Consider the following 21,859-nt stretch of genomic DNA (forward strand, 5'->3'; position numbering starts at 1 on the left):
ATGGAATGAAGAGAATGAACATCTCTACAGGAGTTCCTGAAAAGTGAAGATCCTGAAATAGCAGATGAATTACTACATAGCCTGAAATCATCTCATAAAACAAAATGGATTGATACGGTTGAAAACCTTGACTTTAAACAATCAAGTAGAAAAGCTTATAATCTTGTCCAACAACTATCCACAACTAATCTACCTAAAAGAAAAAGCACAATTATCTTCCCTGAGAAAATAGCTAGTTAAGAAAGTTAAGAAAGAACTTAGAGCTTTAAAAATAAATGCCCCTGCTTTCTCACAATATGCCTCAATCTTCAATATAGATGAAGTAAAAGTCATCATAAAAGATATCAAAACAGGCAAGGCCCCAGACTTCGACAGTGTCCATCCTGAATTTCTGATTAATAGTGGGCTAAATACTATAAAATGGCTCTGTGAATTCTTTTCTGATATATTATTGACTGGCCGACTACCTAGCCAGTTTAAGAAATAAAAATAGTTGCTATGCTTAAACCTGGAAAACCACCCCAGGAGGCAAAAAGCTACAGACCTATTGCTTTATTGAGCTGCACCTATAAAATGTTAGAACGCCTTCTGTACAACAGATTGTCCATACCAGTTATGCAACATGTCCCAATTGAACAAGCTGGTTTTAGAGAAAAACATGGTTGCCGTGATCAAGTGCTCACTTTAACATCATACATAGAAGCTGGATTTCAGAAGCAAGAAAAAACATCAGCTGTATTCTTGTACCTAACAGCAGCCTATGAAACAGTATGGCGTGAAGGTCTTATATACAAATTTCTTAGCATTGTCCCATGTAAATGGACTGCACATTTAATTTCCTCATGCTCACTGAACATTTCTTCCAAGTTATATTAGGAAATAAAATGTCCCGACAATGAAAACTTAATAATGGTCTTCCACAAAGGTCAGTATTGGCACCCTTACTTTATAACTTATACACATGTGACTTGCCTGCTACCATATCACGCAAGTTCTGTTATGCTGTTGACACTGTAATTGCCATTCGACACAAAAGCATGAGTCAGGCTGAAGACGTACTTACAAAAGATCTGAAAACAATAGGTGAATATTACAAAAAATGGAGGCTCCAAGTCAATCCAGACAAAACAGAAATATAAAGCTTGCACCTTAATAATCACATGGCAGATGTGTCACTTTACATATCTTCTTTGAAGGATGTTAACTATGACACAATAAGTTTCCAAAGTACTTGGGCATGACCCTGAACCGCACACTCTCTTACAAGCAACACCTAACAAATGTTTCTGCCAAATTAAGAACCCGTAACAACATAGTACAAAAACTAATAGGCATGACATGGGGAGCAACAGCTGATAATCTGCGGATTTACAGCTCTTGGTCTAGTTTTCTCTGTTGCCGAATATTGCTCACCAGTGTGGCTAAATAGCACACATGTTAAACTTGTTGATAGCCAACTAAATAATACAATGAGACTGATTTCTGGCACAATTAAATCAACGTCCACACACTGGCTTCCAGCTCTTAGTAACATTGTTCCACCAAATCTGCACAGGACTAAGGCTCTCTTACAGGAGTATAAGAAAATCTTGGAGAACACAGCCCTACCAATACATTTAGATCCCACAGACTTAAGTGTACGACAATTGAGATCAAGACATCCACCACTACAATTAGCCTGACTACTACTACTACAATCTAACTTTGACCTGAAGCAAAAGTGGCAAGAACAGTGGGAGAGCTAGACAGATGACATCACAAAATTTGCTCTTAATGAATTACAAGAAAGTTTTGATGCTTGCTCACACCTCCCACGAAAATCCTGGACTCGGCTTAATAGAATACAAACTAATCATGGTGTGTGTGTATGGACATGCTTTTTAAATGATATAAACGACCATCATTGCATTGTGATTGTGGAGCTCAGAGACAAACTGTGGACCATGTTGTGACTCAGTGTTATCTCAGAGCATATTCAGGAGACAAATTGGACATTTTAAGTGCTACACCCGAAGCTATGAACTATCTGACCAATATGGATGTAACCTTTTAATTTTATTGGTTTTTAAAATGACTTTTTACTTTTAATTTTATGTTTTTAAAGTGACAGTGTATTGTACTGCATGATTTGATATTCATGCCATATGAATCAATAAAATAAATAATAAATTGTAAGGGAGTTAGGCTTATATTTCCTATTGCTCATGATTGAGGGCTGTCAGAAGGAATGGGTACCTTTGAAGAATTTCTTCATGGAGGTTGGTGTAGGATTTGTTTTGCTGAATTCCTGAGGCATGGTAGCTAGTGAGGCAGTTAGAACTGATGTAAGGTTGGAGTTTGTAAATTCGTTGGAGGAAGTATTCTTGGATCGTGCAGCCTCGACATATGTTTTGGTCCTGGTTTCAGGTTGATTTCCTTCCTGAGCTGTCAGTGTGGAGGTTATTTGAACTGGATGGTGATCTGCAGAGTTGCCAAGGGTGTCACTGCTGGGTGATGGATGAACGGTTTTGAGAGACCCATGGTTCTTTGGGTGTGTTATGCATCCTTTATAGTTGGTGGGGTGAGGACCTTCGCAGTTTGTGCACTTAGCTGGCGTAGAACTTGGCTTGGTGCACATGATAGTCTGGTGGCCTTCACCACATTGTAAGCACCTGAAGTTGTCCAAGCATAGCTTTTGGGCATTCCCAAACCGCTGTCATATGTGGAACTGTCCTGCTGATGCTCTCTTTCTTAGGGGGTCTGTAGTAATTCTGAGACTGCAGACAGCAGTCAGCTCATATATTTTCTTCTGGGCGTTATCGATCTCCATGAGTACTAAAGGCATTGGCCTTTTATCAGACCTGAGCATCTTATTTACTTTGATTGGGATCAGGCTCTGGTTGCTTAAATCAGCTGAGATTTCTTCTGGAATGATTCCTTCTGTGACTCTACGTATTACCACCTTTAAGGTCTTTTCACTCGGTAAAGCGAATCTATGGTAAGGAAGATTTTTGGTGTCCAGTAGCCTTCTCATCTGCCTGTAGTCAGTGACAGTGGCTGGCTGGATTTTGACTCCCTCATCTGAGTTTTTTGCCCGGGAGCATATGATGTTTTGCTCCCTGAGGGCTGATATGACAGAAATCCATTTCTCCTTGTCCCGTAGAATAACTGGGGGGACCTTCTCCAAGTTTTTCGGCGCATCCTGTGTGGGTGATTCATCCTCCATAAGATCATCTGCTGTTCTTCTCCATTTGTTGGAGTGCTCTTCTTGTGAGTTGTTATGACGGGGGTTTTTAGATGGTGGAACAGTTATGAATTCCTCTTGGGTTTCTTCATCCTCTACTTCTCGATCATTTGTTTGGGCATACGGGTTTAAATAACCCGGCCAGTCAGTCTCAAACTTTGCCATGATAAGTTTTAAAACTTCTAATGACTCCTCCTTGTTTAGAGTCTTAATCTGTTCCTTGATACCTTCCATACCAATCGGGAATCTCCTGGAGTTATGTAAGGGCTACGAAAAAATCCCTCAACAACATGGGGCAGTGAACCTACAATTCAGTTGCTTTTAGTAATTAATCAACAATGGCGATTCCAACAGCGGTTAGGCCTATCAAATTGCCCAGTTACAGTCCACTTACCTGTGATGTTAACTTGCTGTTCTTGTATATAATTCAAAAACTATAATCACATCTCTGCTAGTTAATCTAGCAGCTACACTACAAAACCAGAGTTCCACATCATACTTGCATTACAGTAGCAGTCGACTTTAAATATCCTCGATCATTCACCTTTGAATCACATCAAAACTCATTGTCACTAACTCCTCAATTCTAGATGAAAGATTGAAATAATGCAGATCATATTTCCATATATAAGTAGTCAAAAGGTGGCACAACATCATCATCAAATTCCTGCCATGTACCCACAAGGGGGTGTACAGGATATGATAGTACTACATGAAAAAATTATATCATTACTAACTTCCTATCTACAATTTACCTCCAAATCAGTCTGTTACTTGTCAAGACTCCAACATTATCAGATCTTATATTTCTATCGTCTAAGGCACTTTGTACGATATCAATACACCTATATCTTGGTCTTCCTCTGGGTCGTTTTGCTGCCAACCTGGCAGAGAACACTTGTTTTGCTAATCTTTCCTCGCTGATTCTGTTTAGGTGACCATACCACCTGAGATTAGCTCTGCTAACGCATTCCAGAATGCTGACAATATCAAGTTCTTTCCTAATATCCTCGTTTTTAATATGATATTGCCATTGATGCCATCTGTTCACGCCTATAATCTTTCTCAGGACACTCATATCTGCGGTCTCTAGTCTTTGGTCAAGTGTTTTACTTCTGACCCAGCTCTCAGATCCATAAGTTAAAACTGGTTTGAACACTGTCTTGTATACAGCTAATTTAGTGTTCCGACTAATTTCTCTCTTATTCCATATGAATTTATTCAGTTGACTTCCCACCATACCAGCTTTGTTCATTCTGTTGTCTATTTCTGTATTTAATTTACCATCTTCAGTAAAAATCGTGCCTAAGTAGCTGAAAGGTTTTACTTGTTCCACAGGTTCTCCATTCACAACACAGTTGACATTTTCAATGATTCTGCCAATTTTCATTGTCTTTGTCTTTTTATTGCTGACCTTCATACCATATCTATTACAACAACTATTCAATTTAGTCAGAGAATCTTGGAGACTTGTAGCATATTTATTTAGAAGTATAACATCATCCGCATAAAGCAAAGAGCTGACATTAACATCTCTAATTTTGATGTCATGTTTAATACCACTTTCCTTCATAATGTGATCCATATAGATAATGAATAACAGAGGGGATAATGTACATCCTTGTCTCACACCAGATTTAATATTAAACCATCTTCCCGAACTTCCTTCAATTCTAACTGCTGACTTACAACCCAAATAAAGACTAAGTATTGCTTGATATAATGCCCCATCGACACCATATAACTGCAGTATATTGAATAGCTTCTCTCTTGGCACCTTGTCATATGCCTTTTCCAGATCGACAAAACTTAAATACAGATCTTTGTTATATTCCCATGCTTTCTCGACTATTTGTCGTAAAGTGAAGATCTGATCCTGACAGCCTCTATTTGTCCTGAATCCAAATTGTTCTTCACCAAGCTTTTCTTCCACAATTCTTCTCAACTGTTTCTCAAGTATACTTGCATAGATCTTGCCAGGAACACTCAGTAGGGAAATACCTCTGTAATTCTCACATTCAGTTTTATTTCCCTTTTTATATATGGGTACTATTAGAGCTCTACTCCAATCATCGGGAATTCGTCCCTCTGTCCAGGCTTTCTGAACTATGCAGTGCAGCCACTGTAAGACTCTTATTCCACCATACTTCAGCATTTCTGGTCAAATATCATCTACTTCTGCTGCCTTTCCACATTTCAATCCTTTGATGGCTTTTTCTACTTCAAGTATGGATATGTATTCCTGACTGCATGACTGGTCAGTGTTTTTTGCCACTGTGCTGTCATCACTGCTTGTTTCATTTAGCAGTTTTTCCAAAGTAATTACTCCATACTTCAAGGATATCTTTTTCTCCAGTGTTCATGTCACCTTTATCATCTCTAACTCCTTTTACAGCACTCTTTCCTTCATTCCTAAGCTTCTTCAACAATCTCCCGAATATTTTGCCACCATCTTGATATTTATTTTCTATATTCTTGTCAAAGTGCTCCTATGACTTTTCTTTAGCTAGTTTTATACAGTGTTTAGCATTCTTGCATTTGTCTCTATATTCTCTAAGTGCACAAGCTGACTTATTTGCCAGGAACTTTTGATATGCTTTCTTCTTTTCCTTCACTGCCTCTTTAACTTCCTGTGTCCACCAGGGAGTTCTGATTTTTTTATCCTTGCAGACAACCTCACCACATGCCTCTCTAGCAGAATCAATCAATGTTTTCTTCAGAGTTTGCCACTGAATCTCCAAGGTTTGATTCCTGTTCTCAAACTCTTTCATTTTTTCTTCAATAATCTTTGTGTATTTTAGTCTACAGTTCACATCTGAGAGCTGCTCAACTTTTATTCGCTTTAAAACTTTCTTTCATGTTATTCTTTTCAATATGAAATTCAATTTTATCCTGCTCAAGACTAAATAGTGATCACTTCCAATTTCAAATCCTCTGTACACTCTGTTGTCCTGCACCAGGGAGAAAACATCACTATGAACAATAACATAGTCAATGAGACTTTTCTTATTCCTAGCCTCTTCTCTCCATGTGAATTTGTGCACATTTTTATGTTGGAACATGGTGTTAGTAATAACCAGTCCATGTTCTGAGCAGAAATCCAACAGATATTTGCCATTATTATTAGCTTTGCTCTTTTCTCCAAATTTTCCAGAAATATTTTTGTATGTCTCACAATCATTTCCTACTCTGCTATTTAGATCCCCAAAGGACCAACTTTTCCTTTTTCATTGTGTCAGTTGCTTTTTCTAAAGCCTCAAAAAATTCCTCCACTTCTACCTCAGTAGAACCTTCTGTGGGACCACAGGCACAAATAAGTCTCATTGTCCAGTTCCCCATTCTTATATTTGCCCACATTACTCTTCTTGAGACTGACTGCCATTCAAGAAGATTAGCCTTGTATTTTGTGTTGAATACTGTGGCTACTCCTTCTTTTCCTTGATTGTCATTGCCTGAATATAACATTTTGTATTTATTGCTCAGAAAGATCTCACCAGTTTTGGTCTTTTTTGTTTCAGTCACCCCTATTATGTCGATCTGGTACTTATCTAATTCCTCAGCTAGCTCCATTTCTTTGCCATTCAGGCTTCTTATGTTGATAGTACCGATCTTTAACTCTGGTGAAGTTGAGTCTGGGTTTGTTTTCAGATTTGTTCCAGTAGCTGACTTATTGCTGTTCGCCCTGGTCCCCTGGTGAAAACAAGGTGGGCCTTGTTTAACCGGGCGACACCCCAGCCGGCATGAAATTTTGTCATGTTGTACCATCATTTTTTATTTTGGTTTAACCAATAAGAATACAATTTGGTCGGCTAAATCCTAAATTGCCAGCCCATCCTCGTTCGTTCAGTATCCAAGTAGATATCCAACAGGATGCACCACGAGAAGGTGAGGATTGGACATTAGGTCAGAAGCCCTGGTCGGTTCTCTGCATTCCTTTAAAGGCTATGTGGAGGTCTCCTCTCAGTTATACAGCTTTGACCCTTAAGCACAACTTATTACTAAAATACTCTGGATTGGAGACAGATGTTGAAAGTTTTTCACTGGGTTATACTATAAATTAAAGATGCCAAGAAGTTATATTCTTGGTTTCATCCTTTATCCAAGTGTATGTAAACTTTGTTTGCATACACTTGGCCAGCCTGGTTGGCTGAATGGTTAGCATATCTGCTTTCCAGCCAAAAGGCTGTGGGTTTAAATCCCACCGTGGGCATGGAAGTTTGTGATTGTCTGTGAAAACACTAGTGGTGGTCTGCGGTAGATGACATTGGTAGATGATGAAAGTAGTTGTGGTTCATTGTAGTTGTTGGATTGAGTGGTGAAGATGGAGAGTTAAGCAGTAGGTTCCCTCCTTCGGTGAGTCTTTGGTCTCCTGGAGGTGTTACGTCCAGGATAGTAAGGCAATTCATGTGAAGTCATTAGCCTCTATATACAAGTAGCCCAGCCATGAAGTGACTTCACATGCAAACTTTGTTTGCATACAGTTGGACAAAGGATGACACTAAAAAGACAACTTCTTGCCATCTTTAATTCATAATATAACTAACTGAAAAACTTTCAACATCTGTCTCTTATTCAGAGTATTTTAGTAATAAGGTGTGACACCTTTTCATTACTTGTATATGGAAATATGACTTCTGCATCATTTCAACCTTGGTATCACTTCTGGGTCTGGCTCCCACTGATGAGACCTGAATGAAGGTTAAAAACTGGTCTGGGTAGAGGCCCTTCCCATAATGCATAGCATTATACATGTCCATAAGGATGTGTGCATTGCGTTATGGGATTCAAAGGAAATTGATGTGAAGAAATTAGTCTCTATATACAAGTAGCCCAGTTATGAAATGATTTCATGTGCAAATTTTGTTTGCATACACTTGGATAAAGAATAAAACCAAGAATATAACTTTTTTTTTTTTTTGATAGTTAATATTTGGTCCTTTTCACTAAATATGATATATTATATTGGATTTATTGGACCATGGTTTAGATAAAACATATGTACATAATCTTCGACAAGTTTCGCCAGCTGGGGACTGTCTGGCTTTATCAAGACGGGTAAGGTTATACTAACATTAAATGCTAACAAAAGAATGCAGTAATGACATAAAAAACAGTTAAACAAATTGAAGAGCATGCGTGACATCAAAACCATACAGCATGGAGACTTAGTCATTGTTATTAAACCCTGTTTTATAATTATTCGTTTAATCGAGTTGCTTTTAAACCTATTTTAACTACATGGCACTTATTAAGATCTCCTAAGGACAGCATCACTTTTTACAAATACGCAGGGGTTTACTGCATACTTTGTTCATGTGGACTGACCTATATAGGCCAAACTTCACGAAGCCTAGAAATCCGAAAGAAGGAACGTGTCAGTGATGTAATTAATAACAGAACAGACACCTCAGGATTAGCACATCATTTCTCAATTTCAAACCATTCCATAGATTGGGACAACAGCTCCCTGCCATACATTGAAAAGGATTACAGATGTAGAACCTTTAATGAAGCTGCAGAAGTACTACGGACAAGAAACAACCTCAATAGGAACCAAGGCATAATATTAAAAGATATTTGGAAAAACTTAATTAATTCATTTTGTTTAATAGAACTCAATTACGCGAAAAATTATAAAACGTGGTTTAATAACAATGACTAAGTCTCCACGCTTTATGCTTTTGATGTCACACATGCGCTTCAATTTGTTTAACTGTTTTTTAAGTCGTTACTGCATTCTTTTGTTAGCATTTAATGTTAGTATAACTTTACGTGTCTTGATAAAGCCAGACAGACCCCAGCTGGAACTTGTCGACGATTATGTACATATGTTTTATCTAAACCATGGTCCAATAAATCCAATATAATGTATCATATTTAAGAATATAAGTTCTTGGCCTTGAATAGATTGCGTGAATGGGCAGTAAGTGGAACTGTCATTTCGGTGTTGCAAAGTGTAAGGTTTTGAGAATTGGTAAGCAATGATGAGATGCAAAGTATACACTTGGTGGGGAAAAGAAGTAGAGAAAATGAGAGATGTAGGAGTGATCACATTGGATAATGGCAATGATGTAGAGGACCCCTGATATGCAGAAATAGAGAGATTATGATGCCATTGTATAAGATTTAGATAAGACCCCATATGAATTATAGTGCACAGATTTGGTCGCTGGGTTTTCATTGTAACAAGGATATGTTGGACAGGGTCCAGAGAAGAGTCACAAAAGTGGTCAGTGGTCTTTGGAATGTGGAGTACAAGAACAGATTGAGAGAATATAAGTTGCAGAGCCTCGTTAATAGGAGGAAGAGGGAGGGGGATATGATTGAGACATATAAGCTAGTCAGGAATTGTTATCACATCGACATGGAGAAGATTTTTCATAGAATGGTAGAGGGTAGGAAAAGAGGTCATCGCTGCAAACTGTATAAGGAGAATATGAGCGGAGTGAGGAGTAGGTTTTTTCTATGGAGAGTGGTTGGTGAATGGAATTCATTGCCTCAGTGTGTTGTGGGACACATTGAATCAGTTTAAAACACGGTTGGATGCGCATTGTGTGCAATAGTGTATACCTCCAACGATGAGGTCTCCAACTCCATGGAGGTCAGATGTTATTATTATTATTATTATTATTATTGTTCCGGGAAACTCCAAGGAGTCGACAGACTTATCGAGGGAGGCCCTAACATCATGTCAAGAACAACTATTCAACATTCACAAAGTAACTATCATACCTTGCCTTGAACTCATTCACGGTCGTAGCACCCACAACAGACTCTGGAAGCTTATTCCACTCATTCACCACTCTCCAAGCAAAGAACCTAGCTCTAATACCCTTGTCAACCACGCTCTTGCCCAGCTTCCATGCATGGCCCCTAGTCCTCCCACCACCAGTTATATTTTCAAAAATATCTTCTGGATCAATCTTATAAAAACCCTTCAGTAATTTGAATGTCTCAATCATATCACCCCTCCTTCGCCTATCGTCCAATTTCTGCAACCCACAAATCTTCAACCTATTCTCATAAGGTTCATTCGACAGACCTGCTATCATCTTGGTCACTCGTCTCTGGACCCTCTCCACTTCCTTCCCATCACGAAGAAACCCTGGTGCCCATAGCTGGGCACAGAAGTCCAGATGGGGTCTTATCAAGGCTTGATACAGAGGAACAACAACTTGTTCGTCTCTGCATGTTAAAGTATTTTTCAGAAGCCAAGTGATTTGGTGAGCTGTTTTAGTTACTTTTGCAATGTGCCCCGTAAACTTCAACTCCCTATCCACCAACACTCCCAAATCCTTGGCCTCATCAATCTCCTGGAGTATGGTTCCACCAATGCGATATACTGCTGCTATTCTTTTCACCCCAAAGTGCATAACCTTACACTTTGCCACATTAAATTGACATCCATTTTTCCTAGCCCAGTCCTCCAAACTATCCAAATCATCCTGTAAAATTTTGACATCCTGTGCACTCACAATTGCTCTACCCAATTTTGCATCATCAGCAAACAAGTGAACACTTCCTCTCAGATCCTTTCCAATATCATTGATGAACAAATTGAAAAGCAGTGGTCCAAGAACAGAGCCCTGTGGCACTCCACTAGTCACAAGACGTCTTTTAGACTCCACTCCTGAATAAACCACTCTTTGATATCTCTCCTCCAACCACCCTTTTATCCATCACACCAACCCTATATCTATACCCATCTGCTCCAGTTTACTGATTAGGGTTCCATGTGGTATCCTATCAAAGGCCTTGGCAAGGTCCAGTAGTATCACTGTAAACCATTACCCCTATCCAGTTCAGCCGTCACTGTGTTATAAAACGTGAGCAAGTTACTGAGGCATGATCTACCCTTCACAAAACCATGTTGTCCCCCATACAATATCCCATTTTCATCTATCCAATCCAGTATTCTTTTCTTGACTAATTTCTCTAAGACCTTGACAATGATTCCTGATATGCTAATCGGTCGGTAATTTACAACAGCAGTCTTGGAACCACCTTTATGCAGTGGAACTATTTTCCCCTCTTTCCACCCGCTCGGGACTAACCCAGACCCGAGACTCAAATTAAACAAAATGGTCAAGGGTACTGACAATTCTTTAGCTGCTTCTCGTACAACACGAGCTGGTATACCATCCAATTCCACAGATGTACTGACATTGAGGTTATGCAATAGACTACTCACCTCCACTTCATTAACCACAATTCCCGTATAATCTACTGGTTTATTCGTTTCTGCAATGTCACCACCTGGATGATATACTTTTGCAAAGTGCTCAGTAACTCAATTATCTCAACTGATTCAGTTACCTCCCTACCATCGGCATTCTTTAAAATCAATCTGCCATGTACATTTTTCCTTTTACTTGCTACATATCTAAAAAACTGTTTAGGATTCTCTTTAGCCTGCATGGCCAATGTTCTTTCGTAATCCTTTTTTGCTTTTCTTACCACACTCGTCACCCTTCTGGCCTGCGCTTTATACCGTTCATGTGCCTGCCGGTCACCCTTCTCCTTAAATTCCCTCCATAGTTGTTTCTTTTTTTGCAACTCAAGCTTAATGGTGTTTTTCATCCATTTAACCCCTACTTGATTTATTATTCGAACTCTAGGTATACGGTCAGCCATTGCTTCATGCAAGCACTTCTTAACTACCTCCCATGCACTATCAACTTCTAGTCCTTGCAGTTGTACATGCCATGGCACTGAACCAATCAAACTCCTAAGCTTGTCATACTTTCCAGCCCGATAATTCCACATGTACCCTGTCTTAATTGAAAATTCTATTTTCAATATAAAATATAAAACACTAATGCCATGACCAGGAAAGGTCATGGCATTAGTGTTTTGGTATGCATTTTGTTTATTAATTATCTTGAAAAGGGCAAAACAATAACTGGGTAATATTATTTCGATCTTTTAATCAGAATAGATGAAAAACTTTGTGAGAAAAGACCAGTTTGCAGAAGGAAAAATCATCTTTCATCAGGACAATGCACCTGCCCACAAAGATGTTCCAACAATTCTCATCCATGAATTGTTGGAACATCCACCATGTTCCCCAGATTTGGCTCCCTCTGACTTCTATCTCTTCCCAAAACTAAAACTCTTCCTCTCTGGTCAGCGTTTTTCTTTCAATCAAGAGGTGATTGCAGCTGTAGAGGGGTATTTTGCAGATCTTACTGAGAATCACTACAGGGACAGGATAATGGCGCTGGAGCATTGCTGGAATAAATGTATTAGTCTTAAGAAAGATTATGTTGAAAAATAAAAATAATTTTGAAATTATAAATTTGTTTTTTCCTTGTTAGGCCAAGAACTTTTCAGACCACCCTCGTATAATCTTCCTTCTGGTAAATCCATAAATCCCTCTCCACACCAACGTGTCTCTGATAGACCTAAAATATTCCATTTCAATCTTTTTAAATTTTTCTGGACTAATTGCAATTTTCCAGGTCAGTATAATTATCTTATATTGAGGGTGACTACATACTTCATGTCTTTTGCAGAACACGTTGCTGATTTCTCAACTACTCTGTGTTGTCTTCGAGTAGGTGCATCTGCTGTCCTGCATGCAGTAGTATTTTCTCTGTTTTTAGTCTTCTCCGGTTCATGTAAGTTACTGGCATAATAATGTAGCCTGCTTGACATGCCTCTGCTACATCCTTTGGTCCATGGCGCTTTATTCTTTATTCAAAGCAACCCATTTGGATTTCCCCATCCGTCACCTGGGGGATGCACCTGGTAGGAGTGTGGGTTCCTTCCCAAGTTTAATGTTAATATTCTTAACCTTAAATAACATTTTTAAATATAATTGACATTTCAAGACAAATATTTCATATTAATCTTGAAATGTCACTTATATTTAAAAATGATTTTTTATTTTACTAACTTTTATAATAACAGAATTAACTCATGTCAGAAGAACTACAACTGTTTCTCTCAAAATTAATCAATGCACTTCATCCAAGGATCCAGTTCACCCTAGAAGTAGAAGTAAATAAGCAGTTAACATTTCTAGACCTCTTGATTCTTTGCCAACCAGATGGTTATCTACAATTCACAGTCTATAGGAAAGAGACTCATACAGGCCAGTACATCCATGCTGAATCACATCACCATCCTCGCCAAAAGGCAGATACTATAAAAACACTAGTTCATAGAGTCCACTCCTTTTGTTCTTCAGAAGAACTGTTACAAAAAGAATTGCAGTATATTAATTCCTCCTTCATATCCAATAGCTATAAGAAGTCCTTCATAAAAAGAGCTTTAAGTAGTCGTGCTCCAGCATCCTCTACAAGTACAGAAGAACCTACACGTATACCTATCCCCCCTATACAAGGGGTTAGTGAATGTATAGCTAAGGTGCTAAAACCACTAAATATCTGTGTGGCTTTTCGACCCATCAGAAAAATCTCCACTTTCCTAATGTCTCCAAAGGACAAGCTCCCACGTTTCGGCTATCCAGATGTCTACCAGATTCCCTTCTCGTGTGGATTATCATATTTTGGACAAACAGGAAGATCTGCTCAGGTCTGGTTAGAAGAACACCAGTCGTACATACAGTACCATGAACCCGAACAGTCTGGAATTGCAGAACATGCCATCAACACCAGACATAGAGTTAAGTGGAACAAGACAAAAGTCATTCACAAAAGTCGGTTCCTAATGGAACAGCTATACAAAGAAACATATGAAACATTACTTCACTCTTCTAATCTAAACAGATCCGATAGTTTACGTCTTCCCCCCCTGTGGGAGATAGTACTTTATAAAGCAGCAAATCTTTCCTAACATATAATCGTATACACACACATATATATATTTTTAAAAAAAAATTATGATAATTGAATAATTAAATTTAAATAATTAAAATAAAATAAAAATAAATAAATAATACTAATTTAAATAAATTTAGGAAATTTAACCTTATCTACTTAGGTTGTGCTTTGTGAATATAATAGTTATTGTTTAATTAGCCTTGTACCTGTACTGATGATGCCTGTGATACTCAGGTGAAAATTCTACGAATAAAGAATAATTGATGTGAGTTAATTCCGTTATTATTATAGTTAGTAATATGTCTACTTACGGTATTTCCTTACTGAAACTTATAGATTTTTTACTTCATGTAACTGCCCAGCATCCTGTCCAGTATGTGAAGCACATTTTTGAGGATTTAGTCAGAACCAAGTACTCCATCTTTAATAGAAGTAGTAGCGATTTTCCTTCTGGAAGCTTAGGAATTTTTAACCTTAAAACAAACTAGCCAAAGAAATGTGCAGTGACATAACAAACTGTGGAGAAAAGGTGATAACTACTCTATCCTTGCGAGTAGTGGGTTTATGAAAGCCAAATATCACTTGGATATTGCACATTGTTGGATCTAATGGGTTAACTGATAACAATCATTTGATGGTCATATTTTTTTATGTTGCATAGTTGGTTCCATCCTTTCATTGGGAAGATGATTTTTTGTACAATATAGTCATTCTGCCACTACCAAACATACAAGGTCCAAAAGAATAATTTATTAAAGGTTTGTTGTCATGATGTCCTTTAAAATACTATTAATGCTTATATTTCAGGTAGTTTTTTAAGTGTGCTCTTAAAGTGTTCTGTATACTTAGAGTTAATTGTAAGTTTCTTAGGTAGAAAAAGAATAATCCAGAAATTTGCAAATTTTAACTGATAAAACATGTTTAATTTTTTAGTGCATGGGATGGTCATGGTATTTAGCTAATGATATGCAGTTCTTTGTTATAAGTCCAATATTCCTTTACGCTCTCTGGAGGTAAGCTGAATTGAAAAGTAACGTAAATGTTATTTAGTCACTTGTTATTGGTAGTTTTGCAATTTCTTCAGTAATTTTTAATTATATTCCTTATACCGTTATTATTATCATTATTATTGTACAGGCACCTCCATGGAGTCTGAAAATTCATTGTGGGAGACCCCCCCAAACTATCCACACAATCTATCATACCTCTCCTTGAACCCATTGACAGACAAAGCACTCAAAACTGACTCTGGCAACCCATTCCAATCATTCACAACTCTCAAAGCAAAAAATCTAGTCCACACACCTTACTAACCACACCTTTATTTAACTTCCAAGGACCCCTTGTTCTGGTCACTCTAACGAAGTGCTGAAACATTTCCCCTGCATCAATCCTACAAAACTCTTTAAGCAATTTAAATATTTCTGTCATATCCACTCTTTTCCTCTTATTAACCAACTTTTGCAATCCACATACCCTCAATCTATCCTCATAGGGAACATTCCACAGGCTGTTTACCATCTTGGTCACTCACCTCTCAATCCTCTCTACAACTTCCTCTTCCTCAAAAATCCCAGGGGACCAGACTTGAGCACAGTAATCCAGATGTGGACATATCAAGGCCTTATAAAGAGGAATAACAACTTCCTTATATCTCTACATTTAATGTGTTCTTCTGATAGCCAAGGATGTTAGTATTCATTGGCAACCTTAGCAACCTCAGTAGTGTATCCTCTAAACTTTAACTCTCTGTCTATCACCACCCCTAAATCTCTAGCTTCATCTATTTCCTGTACATCGCCATCAATACGATACATGGCTTGTAATCTATTTTTCCCAAAATGCATAACTTTGCATTTCTCCACATTGAACTGAAACCCATTAACTTTTGCCCATATTGAATTTAGTTTAATCCTTTATCCCAGTGAGAGCAAACAAAGTTTGCGCCTCAAAATATCTTCAGGACTGAATATAGTGTTGTACTAACTTACCTGGGTAAGTAGTGCAACACAAAGTCAACTCGTAGCAAAGGTGGAGCAAGTTACCAACACTCCTAACCCAGTATCTCACATAATGCAAAACACATTTCCTTGTCGATATGTATACTGTTATGCATTAAGGGATTGGCCACTACCCAGACTAGTTTCGACCTTTATTGAGGTCTCTTCAGTGGGAGCCAGGCCCAGAGATGGAGATACCAGGCAGAAGCAGTAGCAAATCATCTTTACCTATTGGAGTTGCCAAAATGTTTATCACCTTTTTTTTATTAAATTACTCTGGATTTAGAGAAAGATGTTGAAAGTTTATTTATCACTAGGTTGGACAATATTGAATTTAGTTTAATCCTTTATCCCAGTGAGAGCAAACAAAGTTTGCGCCTGAAAATATCTTCAGGACTGAATATTGTGTTGTACTAACTTACCTGGTAAGTAGTGCAACACCAAGGAAACTCGTAGCAAAGGTGGAGCAAGATACCAACACTCCTAACCCAGTATCTCCCATAATGCAAAACACATTCCCTAAATTCAAATGATAGCAAAAAGAGAATGCATGATGGCAAAAGTTGGACGCATGTTGGACCGAAAGTACTGAAACAAAGAAAGACGAATGACAGTAAAAGTGACAAGAATGATAGCGAAAATTGGACATATGTTAGTCCGAAAGTATGGAAACAAATAAAGATAAATGAGAGTGAAAGTGAGAAGAATGATAGTGAAAGTTGGACATGTGTTGGACCAAAAGTACGGAAACAAAGAAGGATGAATGAGAGGGAAACTGAGAAGAGGGGTTCGAGAGTTAGAAAATTAGAAAGAGTCGCGAGATTTGGAAGGTGAATCGGATTGGATGAGGCAAGAAATGAAATGGATGCGGAAAAAAATTAAGAGAATTCAGGTCAAAACTATTAAAATAAATAATGTTGGCATGAAAGAGTTAATGAAAGATGAGCGAGTGGCATTCTATGGCAACTTCATTATTAAAGGTGTGCTAGAGAATAAAATGCACAAGGTATGTTTTCCAGGCGGTAAAATGAGTAGAGTGATTGAGGCATTGGATATGAGGCGGGAGCGAGCAAAAGTGTTAATTGTATTAATTGGTATAAATGATTTGAGAGAGAACAAAGAGCATGTCAAAATGAATGTCAGGAGACTGCTTGGAAAGATAAAAGAGAATTGTGTGACAGGAAGGGTAGTCAGTGTGTTGCCTAGATATGATTGTGGTGAAATGAGGCAGAGCAAGGATTATGAATGATATTCTGGCTGAAATGTGTGAGGAGATGGGAGTACAGTTTGTTAATGTGTGGAATGAGTTTGAGGGACGAAGTGAGCCGTATGGGAGTGATGGACTGCATTTCAGTGGTTATGTTGTGAGTTGCTTGGAGAGACTGCTGCTGGAAGGTAGAGAAGTGAATAGAGAGAATGAATCAGAACGAGAGGGAAGTGATTTGGAAGAGCAGGAGAGTAAGACAGGAGAGATTGAAGAAGTGGAAATGAATGGGGAAGTGAGTGGTATAAGTATAGAAAATGAGAGAATGGATGTGCAAGAGGAGCAGCGAAATGGGGAGGCTCAGGGTGGACAGGGGTACACGGCATGAGAAAGGTGGATGCTCCAAGAGGAGGTGAGAGCATGTGTAGGCAGGAAAAAAATGGGATGACCAGGGATCAAGAGGAAAAAATGGAATTGCAAAGGGTTCTGAAATGAAGAAGCAGAAAGGGAAATTGCCCCTGTCCAGCATTGAGAGATCACATCGAGTGAGTGGTATTAGTGGAACTAGCTGTAGATCCAGAAATGAGCTGTTGTGTTTGTATACCAATGCTAGAAGTATAAGAAAGAAGGCAGATGAAATGGTTGCACTAATTGCATCTGTGCACCCAAAGATTGTCATAATAAGTGAGACATGGTTAGATGAGGACAACATCCTGACAGGAATAGAGATGGAAAGGTATGATGTGTTTCGTGAAAATAGAAGGGGTAAAAAAAGTGGGGGGAGTGCTAGTGATGATAGAGAAAGTGTTATGTCCATACAAGGTAGAGATGCAAGAGGGAAATAGGGCCAGTGGTTTTGAGGCAGTATGGTGTGAGATAGAGGTGAATAGAATCAAATACTTGGTGGGATGTTGTTATAGACCTGGTAATGTGGATGGTGGTGATAGTGAAATGTATAGTCAAATAAGCCAAGCAAATAAGAAAAGGCTGATCATTATGGGTGATTTTAATTATGCCAATATACACTAGAATGAAGAGATTGCAACTGGAAGTAAAGAAAATGGGTTTCTTGAGTTTTTGAGGGATAACTACCTCAGACAGAATGTAACAAAGGGCACACGAGGATTAAGGGTCTTGGATTTGGTCATGTCATCGGATGATGTAATTATAAATGAGGTGTCAAATCATCCACCAATTGTTGAAAGTGGCCATGAGGTGATTACCTAGGTGGTTGCCAGCAGTGCAAGGACCCCTGTGAAAACAGGGTATATGTGGAACTACAAGGGGGGTTGATTATGAAGAGCTCAGGAGACAACTTGCAGGTGTAGCATAGAATGAGGAATTAGCTGGAAAAGAGATCAATGTAGCTTGGAGGATTTTCAAAAACTATTTAGTAGATGCAATGACTAAATGTATACCATGGGTGAGAAGGTTAAATAAGGTAGGTGTGAGATGGATGAATAAAGAGATTAAGCATGCGATACAGAGAAAAAAGGGCATTTTGGAGGCAGCATAAGAGAAGTGGAAGTAAACAAGTTCATGAGGTCTTCAAAGACCAGGCAATGAGGGTGACTTGGTTGGTGAGAGTAGCTAAAGAGAGGTATGAACAGCAGTTAGCTAATGAAGCCAAAAAGAATCCTGGAGAGTTCTTCGATATGTAGCCAGCAAAAGAAAGAATGATTATAGAAGGATGACATTGATTGGAGGAAATGGTATAAAGACAGCTGATGCAGAATTTGTGCTGGAGATACTTAATGAGCAGTTCATAAAGATCTTTCAATCTTGTGAATATGACATCATGGAGAGATTGAGAGCAGTTAATGATGGGGAGGAGAGACTGACTGTAAGTGAGCAAGAGGTGTTTGGGGGAGTTGAGTAGACTAGATATAAATAAGGCTGTGGGACTTGATAATATATCACTGCGTATTCTGAAGGAATTGTCTAGAGAGTTGACACCTGCCTTGACATATTTTTTCAATATGAGTCTTGCACTTGGTCAAGTTCCTAAAGAGTGGAAGGAGGGCAAGATTGTGCCATTTCATAAAGGAGGTGATCGAACTCAAGCATCAAACTATAGGCCTATCTCTGTGTCAGGTGTTGTGGTAAGTTGTTGTTGGAGAAGCTTGTGAGAACTAGGATCCAGAGTTGGGTTGACAACAATGGTATAATCTTTGATGGACAGCATGGATTTACTAAAGGGAGGTCATGTTTTAGTAATCTACTTACTTATTACAATAAAGTGACTGCTTCCTTGCACAGAGGAGAAGGATACACAGTAATATACTTGGATTTTGCAAACGCTTTCGATAGAGTAACTCATGATAAGTTGACAGTCAAACTAGAGGAGATGGGATTGGATATTAGATTAGTGCAATGGATTGGAGACTGGCTATCTGATAGGTATCATCAAGTTGTGTTTGGGGGTGCGATATCCAGGAAAAGGAAAGTCACTAGTGGAGTGCCTCATGGGTCTGTTTTAGGCCCATTGCTATTTAACTTTTATATTAATGATATTGGCAAAGATTTGGATGGAGATATTCAGTTCTTTGCAGATGATGCAAAGTTGGGACGAACCATAAAGAGTAGTGAAGATGTTGTGACCTTGCAAGAAGACTTGAATAAATTGAGTGATTGGGCAAGCAAATGGGAATGTGAGTTCAATGTCGCAAAATGTAAGGTTTTAAAATTTGGAAAACAAAGATGGGATGCAGAATTCATGCTTGGTGAGAATATATTGTTGGAAGTAGAGGAAATAAGAGACCTGGGGGTGATAGTGGATAAGGATCTAAAATTTAGGGGACACATCGCCAAAATTGTGAAGACAACACAAAGACTTCTGGGAATTATGCGAAGGACACTGACGTGTAGAAGTAGGGAGATTCTTGTTCCATTGTATAAGGCTTTGATTAGGCCACACATGGACTATTGTGCCCATATTTAGTCACCTGGTTTTCAGAAGGATGAAAAGATGTTGGAAAGGGTCCAAAGGTGACTGACTAGGGTAGTTTCTGTCCTCTGGAATGTTGAGTATGAGGAAAGGTTGAGAAGATGTAATTTGCAGAGTCTAGTGGAGAGAAGGAAGAGGGGAGATATGATAGAGACCTACAAGTTTGTAAGGGGTTGTTATAGGATCAATGGTGGAGAAGTTCTACAGAGAATAGTGGGAGATCAGGGGAGAACCAGAGGTCATCCCTGGAAACTGTATAAAGAGGGTGTGAGTAGGGGAGTGAGAGGCAGGTTTTTTTCATGCAGAGTTGTGAATGATTGGAATGCCTTGCCTGAGAGTGTGGTGTCTGCAAGGAGTTTGAATGTGTTTAAGACATGGTATTATGAGATGTATGTGTGATAAAAGGACCTCTGAGATGAGTCTTTGACTCCATGAGGTCTTGTTTAATAATAATAATAATAATAATAACGAGACAAAGACAATTAAAATAGACAAAAGCATTGAAAATATCAACTATATTTTGAATGGATAACTTATAGTAGAAATAAACCATTTTAGCTGCTTAGATACGATTTTTAGTGAAGATGGTAAATTAAATATGGAAATAGACAACAAAATCAAAGCTGGTATGTGTAGGAAGTCAACTGAATAAATTTATATGGAATAAGAGATAAATTAGTCAAAACACTAAATTAGCTGTTTACAAGACAGTGTTCAAGCCAATTTTAACTTATAGATCTGAGAGCAGGGTGCTTAAAGGTCAATGCTGTATAACTGAGAGGAGACCACCATATAGCCTTTAAAGAAATGCAGAGAACAGATCAGGGCTTCTGACGTAATGTCCAATCCTCACCTTCTCTTTGTGTGCACCCTGTTGGGTATCTACCTCGATACTGAACGAACGAGGATTGGCTTAAACCAATATAAAAAATGATGGTACAACATGACAGAATTTCATGCTGGCTGGGGCATCGCTCAGTTAAACAAGGACCCCGTTGTTTTTGCAAGGGAACCAGGGTGAACAGCGAAAAGTCAACTACTCGAACAAATCTGAAAACACACCCCAACTCAATATCACCAGAGTTAAAGATCGATATTATCAACATAAGAAGCCTGAATGGCAAAGAAATGGAGCTAGCTGAGGAATTAGATAAGTACCAGATCCACATAATAGGGGTGACTGAAACAAAAAAGACAAAAACTGGTGAGATCTTTCTGAGCAATAAATACAAAATGTTATATTCAGGCAATGACAATCAAGGAAAAGAAGGAGTAGCCATAGTATTCAACACAAAATACAAGGCTAATCTTCTTGAATTGCAGGCAGTCTCAAGTACTGTGATGTGGGCAAATATCAGAATGTGCAATTGGACTATGAGACTTATTTGTGCCTATAGTAGAAGTGGAGGAATTTTTTGATGCTTTAGAGAAATAACTGACACAATGAAAAATGAAAAGTTGGTCCTTGTTGGGGATCAAAATAGCAGAGTAGGAAATGATTGTCTGACATACAAAAATATTTTGGAAAATGGAGAAAAGAGCAAAGCTAATAATAATGGCAAATATCTGTTGGATTTCTGCTCAGGACATGGACTGGTTATTACTAACACCATGTTCCAACATAAAAATGTGAACAAATTCACATGGAGAGAAGAGGTTAGGAATAAGAAAAGTTTCATTGACTATGTTATTGTTTAT

The 21,859-nt window shown here is 38.4% G+C and overlaps 1 protein-coding gene across 1 annotated transcript in view; it reads left to right on the plus strand.

Annotated features, from left to right (window-relative positions):
• The window catches only part of LOC150103711 (nose resistant to fluoxetine protein 6-like), a 113,011-nt gene that overhangs the window by 18,658 nt on the left and 72,494 nt on the right, over positions 1 to 21,859 (plus strand). The window contains exon 3 of the mRNA XM_090396735.1: positions 14,944 to 15,023. Within this exon, the coding sequence (XP_090252861.1) occupies positions 14,944 to 15,023 (80 nt within the window). The remainder of the gene's footprint in view (positions 1 to 14,943; positions 15,024 to 21,859) is intronic.

This window comes from Typopeltis vanoorti, chromosome 8, assembly GCF_054136105.1.
Source record: "Typopeltis vanoorti isolate ZY-2024b chromosome 8, IOZ_Tvanoo_1.0, whole genome shotgun sequence".
Lineage (NCBI taxonomy): Eukaryota > Metazoa > Arthropoda > Arachnida > Uropygi > Thelyphonidae > Typopeltis > Typopeltis vanoorti.